General features: G+C 36.4%; 1 protein-coding gene across 2 annotated transcripts in view; it reads left to right on the forward strand.

Moving 5' to 3' along the window:
• The window catches only part of CCPG1 (cell cycle progression 1), a 38,416-nt gene that overhangs the window by 7,908 nt on the left and 16,589 nt on the right, over window positions 1–13,919 (forward strand). For both annotated transcript variants that reach the window (XM_019803463.2, XM_011229554.3), the window contains exons 2-4: window positions 9,373–9,441; window positions 11,581–11,701; window positions 13,174–13,250. In XM_019803463.2, the coding sequence (XP_019659022.2) occupies window positions 9,382–9,441; window positions 11,581–11,701; window positions 13,174–13,250 (258 nt within the window). In that variant the 5' untranslated portion in view covers window positions 9,373–9,381. The remainder of the gene's footprint in view (window positions 1–9,372; window positions 9,442–11,580; window positions 11,702–13,173; window positions 13,251–13,919) is intronic.

Here is a 13,919-nt window from a genome sequence, read left to right on the forward strand (position 1 = left end):
TTTTTTTTTTTTTAAGATTTTATTTATGTATGTGACAGAGTGACAGCCAGCGAGAGAGGGAACACAAGCAGGGGGAGTGGGAGAGGAAGAAGCAGGCCCACAGCGGAGGAGCCTGATGTGGAGCTCGATCCCATAACCCCGGGATCACGCCCTGAGCGGAAGGCAGCCGCTTAACGACTGCGCCACCCAGGCGCCCCCACCCTCTGTATTCTTAATCTGTACATTTTGCTTCTGTTTGTACTCACCTTGCATTTTTACCTAATCAAAATCTATTTTGAGCCCTAAAGGATAATAATTATAGTAAAAGGATTTAGAACAGTGCCATATAGTTGGTGTTTAATAAATATTTGTGGAATGAATGTGAAGGAATGAATTTATCTTGATGTCAGAGAGTTGAAGCAACTTAAAGAGGTACATAAAATTCAGGAAGGTAACAAAAGTAGAAGAGAAGAGTGAGACAGAGAGAACATAGTGGTAGAAATTATAAAATGGAACCAAGGATGAAGATACTCTTCTACCCACAGTATCCATTATGATGTCTCTCTTTTTACCAAGGATAGGTATCACGAGGGAAAACTCTTCCTGTTACTGAGGGTAACTGTTCAGGTTGAGCTCATTTATTCTAACACTCAATTCAGAAATAAATTTCTACTGATGATTTTTCTAAAGAAGGTGCTTGAAAGTGTAGTGAAGTATATGCTTACTAATAGTTTCAAGGTAACGAGTTCAGTGGGGCTCTTTCTTTAGTGACTCATTAATGTAGATCCATGGCGTCACAACAGAGTTTATGTTGGAGTAAGGTGAAGGTGTGGCACTTTTATGGGGGCCGTCTCCCCTACAGTTAGAGAGTAAAATGCCTTTGCATAGATCCGAACTAGACTTCACTGTCTTTAATACTAAACAGAGAGCATCTTCAGTATTACATCAGAAAGGCCGGTCTCCTGATAGATGCAAGAGCATCATCTGACTGCTGAAAGTAAAATGAAGCGATACAGAAGCCAGCTCCAGCTGGAGACTTTCATCCTTTTTTTTTTTTTTTTTTGGAATAGATTCTGCTCGGCTTTTGTAAGAGGTCTTTTTAGAGCTGAGGAGTACAGTAACCAGGTCAGATTGCTGGGGTGATGTGGCATTAGGCGTCATCAAATTTTCTTTACTTGCTGCTGGGGACTTTACTGGTAAGCTGAAGAGTGGGTGAAACTGTTAGATAATAGTGGATTTCTTAAGCTTTTCTATTTCGATGTCTCCATTGTGATGGTTAGTGATTTTAGTGGCCCTAAATCCCTTTTGAAAATAGGCAGAATTAAAAAAATATAACTATGCTAAGTTTAACAGAGACAAATTTAGGGATGGGGCTAGAATTGGAGCTCTTTTTCAAAGCCTTGAACATAATACTAATAAGTAAAGTTACTCAAGGAAAAGAGTAATATAAACTACCATTAGGCAAGTTATGCTGAGAAGTAAGAAGTAAATGCTGTAAATTCACGGAAAGGAGAGACCGTTGTGTCAGAAACTGCGATCTAGGAAAACTTGCATGGAGGGCTGAGCCTAAAATATAGAAATCAGAAGAAAGGAAGGAGGAAAGCATGCCAGGAAGTGTAACTTGAGTAAGTGAAGACGCAGAGGTAGGGCTGTCCATTCTGTATTCAGGAGACACACAGGAAGTAGATTACTTTGACCGTGTGAGAGCTCAGGAGGGAGACCTAAGTGATTACTAGGTTAGAGCAGGTAGTGAAAGCTTCTGAATATCTCCCTAGACTTGGACATGTAGAGAATACTTATCCTCAAGGTCATGGGGAGACTTTTAAATGGGAAGGAAAAAAAGTTCTGGTACTTGGAGTTAAGTATTGTATGTAACCTGCAATCAGTTTCATCTTTGCTTGTATATAAGTGTTTAGGGTGGTTGTATATGTTTAGGAAGGGACCCAGGAAAGAGTTGAAAAATGGTACTAGTGATAAGTACCATAATAATTAAAACAGCATTGTATTGGTACAAGGAATATAGATCAGTAGAACAGAATGGAGATTACAGAAACTGATCCATAAATGTATATAGAACTTTTTATATAATAAAAAATGGCATTTCAAATTATAGAAAGTATGGAATTTCAGTAATCAGGATAATTGCTAACACCAAAAGGGAAAAAAATCTGCATACAGAAATTTAAATAGCTCAATGTAAAAGCCAAAATTGCAGAAGTGTTAGTAGAAAATATATGAAATAATTTTGTAATCTTTGGAAAGATTTTCTAAAGCAAGATGTAAAATATAGGTGTTCTAAAGAACACCCTTTGCATAAAATTTAAAAACATATTTGTGATAGAAGTTATTTTTAAAAAATTGAAGCATTTTAGAAGAAAATGTTTGTGATAAGTGTAACAGTGAATTATTTCGTGACCCAATTTATAAAGAACTTCTACAAATCGATAAAGATATCCATTAAGAAAGTGTAACATAGGAACATTAGATAATCTACAGAAAAGGAAATGAGGATAGCCAATAAACATTGGCAAAAATGTACAATCCCGCCAAGTTATCTGGGAAATGCGGATTAAAATAAGGAGATTGTTTTTGCTTATGAGGTGATCAGAAATTAAAAAGGGTCCTTACCCTGTTAAGGTTATGGAGAAATAAGGTACCCTCCTATTTTGGTAGGAGACCTTCCCTAACCTGATTTAAAATGCTGACCCGCCCCACCAATTCCCTGCATTCAGTTTTCCCCTTTCATGCTTTTTCTCCACAGTACTGGCCACCAACTGGCTTACTACATATTCTGGTTGTTTGTGGCACTGGAACATGAACTCTCTTCAGGGGAGGTCCTGGTGTTCTGCCACACTGCTGTGCTGTGTCCTCAGCACTTGGAATAGTGATTCATGCATGGCACATAGCACTTGCTCAATAAGTAAATATATGCTGACTGACTGAATGAGTGTAATATTTATGTTCCAGGTTAAGGTAGTCTCATTTAAACTATCTCTGTAGGGTTGTTATTGGATAAAAAATAGAGTATAAAGGACGTTTTTAAAGTTTTTATTAGTTGGGATCTTGGATTCTCCTCCCTTTCTTAAGATGAAAGCTGGTTTAAACCAGGCATTTTGATAGCCTTTTGGGGAGGTGAAAGTTCAGGAGTCTTTGAAAAGCATTTAGAAAATGGTTCTTGAAAGCTAGCTAGACTGACTGCCCTTGATCACATAGTACAGCAGCATTTTTGGAACCTTTGCTGCCAGCCCATTGGTTGGCTTACATTGGAATTTTAGACGTGTGGAAGAATAATGAGTCCATTCTTCTCCATCATATCTAATTCTAGAAGATACGGTGATAGGAAACCGTACCTTTTCCATAGTAAAATGTAGCTACTCAGGAAGGATGAGGGGCACCATCATATCAGGTAACACTCTTCCAGTTGCACTTTACGAGATAAAATTAATATTGCTGCTGTGTTATTACTTTCGACAGCTGCCACCTAAATTATTTTACAGTTATAACTTTAGCGCATAACTCCCCTAAATTCAGTTTCCAGCTTCCTGCTCGATGTTTCCACTTGGATGTGATACTTGCCATCTCAAATTTAAGATGCCCCAAAACAGTTCTCCAGTTTTCTTTTCATAACCTACTGCTTTTGAAGCTTTCCTGTCTCAGTGGCAATTTCATTTTTGTATTTGTTTAGTCCAGGAGTCATCTTTCACACCTAATATTCAGTATTTTGGGAAGTGCTGTTAGCTAGCTGTTACCTTTAGAATGCGTGTGTTATCTGTCCACTTCTGACTATCTTCACAGCTACCACCCTGGGCCAAACCAGCATTCTCTCTTGGCTGGATTACTGTAGCTTTGCAAATGACCTACCTACTTCTGCCTTTGCTCTCCCCTACAATGCTGTCTCAGTAAGGCTACCAGAGTGAACTGTTTCTTTCCTGATAATTCTCATGACTTTTAGTTTCACTCAGAGTGAAAAGCTACAGAGTCTTAGGATCTGTAAGGCCCTACATGGGCCATCCCCTGCCTGTTAGCTCTCTGTCCTCATCTCTTCCTACTTTCTTGCTAGGCCACTCTTCTTTATCACACAGGCCTCATGGCTATTCCTCAGAGATGCAGGCTGGCTTCATTCCAACTTTGTTAGCTGCTCTTTGGTCAGAAGTACTCTTCCCCCAGTTAACTGCCTAATTTCCTCACCTATTCAAATAGTTGCTTAAATATACTTTTTTTTTTGGTTTTTTGTTTTTTAGATTTTATTTATTTGACAGAGCGCACAGTCAGGGAGAGTGTCAGGCAGACAGAGAGGGGAGCGGGAGAAGCAGGCTCCCTGCTGATCAGGGAGCTGGATGTGGGGCTCAGTGCCAGGATCCTGGGATTATTATGACCTGAGCCACCTAGGCACCCCCAAATATACTTTCTTAATGAAGCTTTTCCTGACTATGTTTTTAAAAATGAGTCCTCTCCAACCCAACATTTTCTGTACTCCTCTCGTGTGTTTTCTCTGTAGTAGGAACTATACCATCAAATATACTGTATATTCTAGCTGTTTATATTATTTATCGAATGTCTCCAGTGTGGAAGATGAAATGCACAGTACAAATGAGATGGGTTTAATTCAGGCTACTGCAGTATGGAGAAAGTTCATTAATGAGAAACATCTCAGGGAGAAAACCAAGGGGTTTTTGTAGAGACAAGAAAACAAGGGAATTAGGAGGAGGATGGAAGTGACTTTTAACTGGGATTTTTGTGAGGGTAGGTTGATCCTTTGCAGTTAGTCATTTGTCAGAAGACAAAACAGGACTGGGATATTTTTCAATGTTCCTTGCTTTCCTCGAACATAGGGCTCAGATAAAGTTCAGCATAGTCTACTACGAATAGAATTTAAGCCCCAGGGGGCAAGACTTCTGTTTTGTATATTGGTATATAGTATTTTCAATACCTAGAAAGTGCTAAGGACTCAATAAATGTTGAACAGATGGATAAAGGAATGAATTTAAAATGGTATTGACCTTAGGCCTCCTGTCTGCTGAAGAATGTGATTGTACCAGTGTGCAACTGGACTTTCTGCTGTAAGTAGCTTCATAAATGAGATGAGACTCTATGGAATAAATTTATATCCTGTCATCACCAATATGTGCTATATTCTATGTTGAAACTGTATGTTTGTAATACATATTGTCATTCTCTTTCAGAGTTCTACATATAAAATTTTACATGTTGTGAAGATATGTTCCTTAGGATTTCTTACGAAGTGAGAATCAATTAAATAATGTCTCCTATTCTGGAATCTCTTAGGACATTGGATTTTGTCTTGAAGGCAGTGTGATTCAGTAGTTTAAACGATTAGATTTATGAGTGTGAGCAGACTTATGAAGGAGTGATGGAAAGGGAATTGATCGCAGGTAGAGATCCATTAGGGAGCTGTCACTGTAATTGCAGTGGGAAACGAAGTTGGGTTAGGCAGTGGAAGCAGGAATGGATAAGGAGTTGTTAGACTTGACTAGATTTTTAGGTCAAGGTGAAGTTTTATCCTAAATCTAGGATTTTTGATCTGGTATTTCATGGCTTTTCCTTATATCCAGATTGTTGTTGGCTAATGCTGTTCTCTGAGATACCAGAAACAGGAGGAACAGCAGGGTGTGATTTTAGTTTTGTAGAGGTTGTATTTGAATGCCCAAGAAGCCTAAGCAATTGGATATATATGACTGATTAACAAACTACTCGGGAATGAAAGGAAGCCTGAGTCTAGAAACGTGCTTCAAGTTTATAATCTTCATTAAGTACCCTCAGCTGTATAACTTTGTATTTTTTATGCCTTTGTAACTTCCCATAAACTCTGCATATTTTTAAATTACTAGTAAAGCTCTTAAAATGGGAAGGAAGGGTTTGTGCATTTACCTTTGGTCAAAATAATGGGAGGTTCCTCTAGAATTTTGAGTACCTTGAGAAACAGTTTAGACTTGTGCTACTAACTGTATCATCACCCAGAAGTCGGTTTACCTTTCTTCCTTTTTTTAAGAGTTTTATTTATTTATTTGTCAGAGAGAAAGAGAGGGTGCGTACAAGCACAGTGCTATGCAGAGAATCCCAGGACCCTGGGATCACGAACTGAGCCGAAGTTAGATGCTTAACTGACTGAGCCACCCTGACGTCCCACCTTTATTCTTTTTGAGTGCCTAATATGTATCAAGCAATCTGCTGTGTGTTGGGAATATATAATAGGCAGGTAAATAAGCAATTATAGCAGCATTCTCTTTCGAGTAATAGATTAGGGAAAATACTAGTCTTTGGGGATGGGGTCGGGGAATTGTTCACAAAAGAAGTAATGCATTAGCTGAGGTAGGAAGGATGGACACAGGGGTTCGGGCTGAGGTAATGGGGTAGGGAACTGATCAGAATATCTGCAAAGCCCCAGAGTTAAGAGAAAGCCAAGCCTTTTAGGGAATCAAAATCATGAGGGGAGAGGGAATGGAATAAGAGAAGATGAGATGCTAGAGACAAAGCGTTAGATATACAATGCCTTTGGGCATTATCCAAAAGACAGTATGAAAATCTTAACATTTTAAAGGAGTAATATATAAAATTATCATTGTAGGAAGAGCACTGACAAGTGGGGGGTTCAGATACAATGGCAGATTTGAGTCAGCGTGTCTAGGGTGGAACGCAGAAATTTACTTTTAAAAATTTTGCTCTCTAAATCAAAAAAAAACTTTTTTTGCTCTAAGTGCAGTGTACCCAACTTTTTGAGAACTGCTAACTTAAAAAGATTCTTTAGTAGGACTGTGAATTTTACTTACCCAGACTGTTTCTCTGGTGTCGTGGCGGGTATTATTTTTCTCATTTGGGCTAGATGTCAAACTTGTCTTCCTTCAAGATGAGTAAACAAAGAATTAAACTGGGGCCTGATTTAAGTGGGGTCCTTGATTCAGAGAACTCAGATATGGTGAAGTTGATCCAATTTAGCAATTTATATACCTTTATTTTGAAATGTTGTCTTTGTTAATTTCATCACCTGAGCTATTAGATTACTTTGTTAGAAAACAAATGGCTAGGAACTGTTTAAAAGAACTTTTTAATGGAAATTATCAAGAGAAGGGTAGGAGATATATACATTAAATATCTCTGATTGGGTTTGGTAACCCACAAGTTTTGGAAGGTTATTAACAAAATAAAGCGCTGGTACGTCCTCGGTGGTGAGATGGAGCAGCAGTGAGAATGTGAGCTTACAGAGGAGATGAGAATCTTTCACATGGTGAAGAAAGAATGCTTTTTAGGCTTCAGCCAGTTTTCTTTATCCTACTTCTTGTTCCATATAGAATGGTTTTTCCGACTACCCAGTCACTTAAACCACAAACCTGAGAGTTATCCCACCAACACTCTCTCCCTCTTATTCAGTCCTTTAAAAAAAATCTTTCATGTCTTCTAAAATCTTTCCACCCCTTCCGTTTTCCTTTGTCCCCTCCCCCCTCATCAGTCCTGGTTAAATGTAGGTGCTCATCTTCTCCAGGGAGTATTGCGCTGATGGCTTGTATCCCGCAGGTCCAGGCTCTTTAATTGCTTTAATAGCATCTTAATTTATGCACTTTTAAAGATTCATACCTGATTTTCTTTTAATATTCCACTCATGCTAGATTAATTGCTTTGCTTAGAACTTTCATACTTAATTTTTTCTGCCTTTGTTTTTGCTCTGTAATGTTTTTTCTGTTCTTTTGGGGACTCCTTCCAGTGTCTTTTTTTTTTTTTTTTTAAATGGGGAAACAGAACTTTACTTTCTGTGATATCTCTTAATTTTAAAATTTTGGCAACTAATTCAGGTAAAAAAATGCTCTCTTGCATGTCTTAAACATTGCAACCTCATTTATAAAGCCTTCTTTGACCATTCTCCTTTCCTCCTGCTTAGTCTTTGTGTAGGCTCATATGTTAACCCATAATTTTCAAATTGTTATAAAAGAATTCAAGTACAAATAGTAACATATCAAAAAATTTTTTAAAACTTATCAAAACTGATTCAATGAGGAATTGGGAGTTATATAGTCAATTTAATAAGGAATGCTGAAATAAAATTACTAAGGCATAAAAATTGGTTAATACCCTCTAGGGTATGCAGACTGTAGTCTTTCGGGTAGTCTTCTCTACTGGAAAGAAAACATTTATTTCACCGTAATAGTTTACCTTTAAATATATAGTTATAAACTGCCTGGGCCCTAATTAGTTGTAAGTAAGAAATCAAGTAATTGAGTGACCTCAGGTGAACTTATTAGAAAATGCTCTAGCATGACAGTAAAAGTCATACAGTCATTTTTATATCTTATTTTAGATTTTTCAAATAATTTGTTTGAAAATATGCTAATTGTTATATCATTAGTGACCAAGCACCTTCTCATTATTATTTTTAGGGGGGAGTAGGGGCAGAAGGAGAGGGGGAGAGAGAATCCAACGTGGGGCTTGATCTCATGATGCTGAGATCATGACCTAAGCCAAAATCAAGAGTCTGATGTTTAACCAAATGAGCCACCCAGGTGCCCCTGCACCTTCTCCTTTTAAAATGTTAGTTTTCAGGAATCACTAATGAAAGATATAGACCAATATTTTTTGCTCTGTTCTTATTTGAAGACTGGTTCCATATTACATTATCTGCAGTAGAGCTTTCTGTTAGAACACCAACCATCAAGTTGTATTTAATGTGTTCTCAGTGTATGTACAATAATAGAAACATTTATAAGATTTAAATGTATAGAACAAAGCCAGTAAGGTATAATTTAATTAGCTTGGTTTTGAAGTTTAAATAGGAATTTCAGATAGTAAGGGGAAAACAAACCAGGTAGAGTGACCAGTATATGTGTTGGTTTAGGACTTAAGTCTAGGTTATTGTCAGTGACCACAAATTTCTAACCATCTCTGGTCTTTTTCCCCCTATTTTAATTCAGCTGAAGTATTGCTGACACCGTTATTTTCATAAAAAACTGTGATTATATTTCTTTCCTGCTTGAAAAATCTCAGTTGCTTTGTGTTGCCAACACAATAGATTTCATTTTGCTTGGCCTGGGAGCTCTTCCACTCCCCTATTTGGTCTCTCAACCCTTGATTTATCGACATGGTCAAATTGGCTTCTCCTTTCCCTTTAGTTGCTTGGCCAAATCCTGCCTTTTCTTTCCGACTCAGCTTCTTTATTCCTACGGTATGACTGTACTACTCCAACTCAGGAGGATGTCTTAAAAGTTTGGTTGTGTCTGTTCATACAGGTGTGCAGTTCTATGTCCTGTATGATAAATCTATAGGTGTCTTGTCTCAGTTTCACCGGAAGGCAGGCAGTAAGCCACTTTTCATACTTGGGCACAGATAGTGCTTCCTATAGAATTTTTAAAAATATACCCACATGACAATATGTTTTTGTATTTGTAGACCTGAAAAATGTCTGAAAATTCCAGTGACAGTGATTCATCTTGTGGTTGGACTGTCATCAATCATGAGGTATGCTATTTAATACTTTTTATAAGGTTGTTTGTAATACTGCAGTGTATCACCTGGGTTTTTTGAAGGCCATTATTTTTCTACATTGAAGCCTGAGGTTCCACTGTCTATAGCTTGGATATTTTCCCACCCACATTAAACTTCGCTGCTGAAAACTCTTCATGAACCAGTGTCTTCTGCATTATTGTTTGTTGCTTTTCTCAGCTTTGAGACATTGAGAGTTGATTATTGTTTAGGCCCTGTACTTTTATCTACATTCTCATAGAATTTTAAACAACCTTGGTGGTATAGATTGTTTTCATTCTCACTTCATAGTTGAGAAAACTAGAGCTTAAAGTAATTTGGCCAAGATTATGTAACTAGAAAATATGGGAGCCTGCATTTAAGCAGACCAGAAAGGAGCATGGGGGAACATGTATTCTACTTTGGATATGTTATGCTACATTACATTAGTAACAGAACTTGGTTGAAAAAGAATTATAGCTTGAACACTTTCAGAAAATGAGTTTTATTAAAGAAGCATGATGTTTCATGACTGGTATATAATAAGCATTCATTTGTTTTCCTCACTGGTAATATATATTCATCGTAGAAAAATCATAAAAATACTGATGAGTAGAAGCAATAAGTTAAAAATCATCTATATCTATTTAAAGTTTTAATGGATTTATCTATAGTTTTCCTATTTGTTTTTAGGATCTCTTAAGCCTTGATTTATTTTCCTTGATTAAGTGGTAATTTTTAGAATTGCTTTGATAATATAAGATTTAGATGGTTGGTTACTCATGTCTTCTAAAATCAACATTAACCAACTTTTTTTTTTTTGCGATAAAATTTGAAAATTTAATAGCAGCTGGACCAATTGAGATTGGGGTGGTTTCTTTTTTCTTTTCTTTAATAAGTGATTTTTCTATTTTTAACCTGTTTTCTACAAAGCGTAGATCAACTCCCATAGCCGTAACTTCTCCTTCAAGGATAATTAACAGTATAGGAGCAAGGAAGCTGTGGGAGTCTTACTTGTGATTCTGCGGTGTGAAGCAAGACAGTAAACCTCTTTGGCACTTAGCCAAGTGTGTCATTAGGGTATTTGGTATTAGAGATATCGTGTCATAGAGTAGATCATATTTGTGTTTTTATCCCTCTTCCCTCCCTATCTAGCTTTCAGGTTCTACTGCTAGTGCCTTTTACATGTGTTTCCTTTTCCTTTCTCATTGCTACCATTCTGTTTTAGGCCAGCACTGGTTTCCCCTGTAGTCCCCAATTCGGCCCTAACCTTGCCTGTTTCTCTGATTTTCCTGCCACTTTAGGCAACCCCAGAGTCTTAACATTCAGAGTTCTCTTTAGGATTCAACTCAAAACCTACTCCTTTGATGAATTCTTTTAATTTTTGCTGTTTTGAGTTACGTATATTAGGAGAACTTAGACCTTTTGATTTCATGGGTCAGTAAACTACATGAAAGATTGGGAGAGGGGCATGGGGACAAGCAGGAAGAGCTTAGTGGCTAAATAAAATACAAGGAGAAAAAACTGTAAGATCTGCTGTTTTATTACACAGAAGATGGCCTGACATCAAAGTAGGAAGGACAACCTTGGAAGAATAAAGAATACTCTATAGGGAAAGTTTGCTCCGTTAATCTTATAGGTTCATTTTAATCCTTGCCCTTAGACTTTTTTAGTTCTACATTGTCATAGTAAATAGTTATTCACATGTGGAAATTTCTCTGAATAGGCTGTAAATTTGAATTTCGGATTTGAATTTTTTATACCTCATAACACATAGTAAAGTACCTTGCATAGTACCTTCATAAATGTTGAGTAGAAGTAAAATAATAGAAATAAGTTCAGTTTAAACACTTATCCTCTGGGATCAAATTCATTGCTCGGGCTTATAAAATAGAGTAGAGCGTTTGACTTTTGGCTGACTTCTCTTAGAATCTAAGCCTGTGATTCCATTCTGCCATTTCACTGCCATAGGCCTTTATGGACTAAATTGAATAAAACGTAGTCCGATTAGATCCTGCTCCCTTTGGAGTATGGCGGCATTTAAGACTTTGACCAGTGGAAGTATCTATCTACATGTAGTCATATCCGGCTTCGAGCAGCTGACAGACATACAACTGATGATCGCTTTTTCCACAGGGGTCTGATATAGAGATGGTGAATTCTGAGCATGGTACAGCCAGTGACAGCTGTGAGCTCGCTCCAGAATGTACATCTTTGGAGCAAGAGGAGCTGCAAGTATTGCAGTCAGAGCAGGGAGGTAAGATATTAAAACGAGTCCGATTTTTTTTTTTAAATAATAGTATGTGTGAATGACAGTGTGAATCTTGCCTTTTTTCTGGATGGGCAGCCTTTCTAGCTAATCTAAATGATTGTGTCACTGAATGACTAGAATCTTAGTGTGGATTAGGTAGTGGTACCAACTTGCCCAGGGGTTTGCTTATTTGCAGCTGTGGTATATATTTGGGCCTCCATATAACTCTTTCATACTACATACTACATACTTCGGTTAGAGGTGGTAAAAGGCATTTAACTGCTGTACTCTTGATTTTTAAATTACTTCTTAAACTTTTTAAAAAACTGCATTAAAATGTAAACAGAACATTTCCTCAGGAGAATAAAGTGGTGTGTCATGGCTAGAAATGTATAGATTATACCCGTTAATCTTGTTTTCAGCCTATGTATTGATTACTCTCTTTTGAAGTGATTCTCATCTTTGATAGGTCAGAGATCTCCTTGAGAATCTGAAAGCTGTGGATGGTTTCTCCCAATAAATGCACATACTCACATATGTAAAAGTACTTCCAGACTTCCTTGGGAGTCCTTGAACCCAAGTCCACCTTTGTTGAAGAGTCTTAATTTCAGATTGATAAACTGTTAGGGGCTTTGTAACACATACAAATGGGTTTTTTTTTTTTTCCTCCTGTTTTTTTTTGGAGGGGTTAAATTATATGAGATACATACTCATGACAGAAAAAAATAACGAGCAAAAAAAATTTTAAGTCATCTTTTATTCTTTTTATGTGGCGATAACTGCTATTGACATTTGCTATGTGTTCTTTGCTATGTATAATATTTGTTTATCATATTGTTTTAATATTTTTAACTTCAATTAATTTTATAGCCTTTCATTAAAAATGTAATTTTATGAACTCTAGTTTTTTTAATACATTTTTTTCTTTGAGGAGTTTCTGATAAAATATATCTGCTATAGTGACATTATCTTGTTTTCTGTGTCCTTTCGAATCCTTGTTGTTTATAGTCCTTTTTATTGCAAAGAATTCATAATTTGAAGCTATAGTTTTGATTCTTGTGTTACCAGGCATTGACAGTCATTAGAATAATGCTGCTTTTAGGAGTTCAGGAAATATACCATCAGATGTCTGAAAATTGGTTTTCTGTATTAACAAGGTTTTTACAGACACCCTGGATTTAGTACTTTGGTATTGTAAAGTAGAGATTATGTTTACTTAGAGATTTATATTGTTTTTTTAGTAGATATTAAATGAATTCAGTATCTTAGGTTATCCTCTGACAATTTCAAATAATTTTATTTGAAATACAGAGATCTTTTTAGCAATGGTAGAATGACTGTTATCATTGTATGTGACATTTAATTAAATCCACTTTAGAAAATTAGGACTAGATTTTATGTACTCAGATTATAGTCTGTGTGGACTACAAAAACTCAATTAAGTGTAATTGACTGAATTGATCTTTGCTTTATATCAGAGAGTAGCCAGAATGGCACAGTGTTAATGGGAGAAACTGCTTATCCAGCTTTGGAGGAAACGAAGTCAGCACTTGAGGTAAACTTGTGTTGTACTCTATGGATATATGATAAGAATATTCCTTAGTGAATACTAAAGAATAATTAAAGTTTCCATTTCTAGTTGTGCATTCTTTTCCTCTTTGAATTATAAACAGTATTTATTAAAAATTTTGAGATTCCACAGATTGGTCACTTTTATGATTAGAGTTAGTTTCTGTCTTATAAACTCTTAAGTGAGATGTCTTTTAATTTATCAAAGTAATTACAAAAGTTATTTCTGTTCATTTACCCTCTAATAAAATTTTTTTTGTAAATAGTTTGCATTCTTGAATTATATTGAGACATTAAGTTTTTAGGGTTTATCTAAAAAGGAAGATTCATTTTTAAATTTGAGAACAAACTAAATCTTGTTTTTTGATATTTTACTTGACTTCTGGATAAAACTAGATTAAATGATTTTTACATGGTGTAGCTATTGAAGTTTATTACACATATAACCAGAGAAATTTGTAATCAATCTTATGGGCTTCCTGACTACAGAGTTATGCTCCAATAAACCCATGTAATTAGTGAGAAATGAATCCTCTCTTTTCCGTTGTCCTTGGTTTTAAAGGTGGGCTTGTCAGCTTGGCGGCAATGATTAGGCAGCAGTTTGATCTAATTCTTAGAATCGCCAAGGGGTTTGATGGTGGTGTCCAAGTAAAAG

Source organism: Ailuropoda melanoleuca, chromosome 5, assembly GCF_002007445.2.
Source record: "Ailuropoda melanoleuca isolate Jingjing chromosome 5, ASM200744v2, whole genome shotgun sequence".
NCBI lineage: Eukaryota > Metazoa > Chordata > Mammalia > Carnivora > Ursidae > Ailuropoda > Ailuropoda melanoleuca.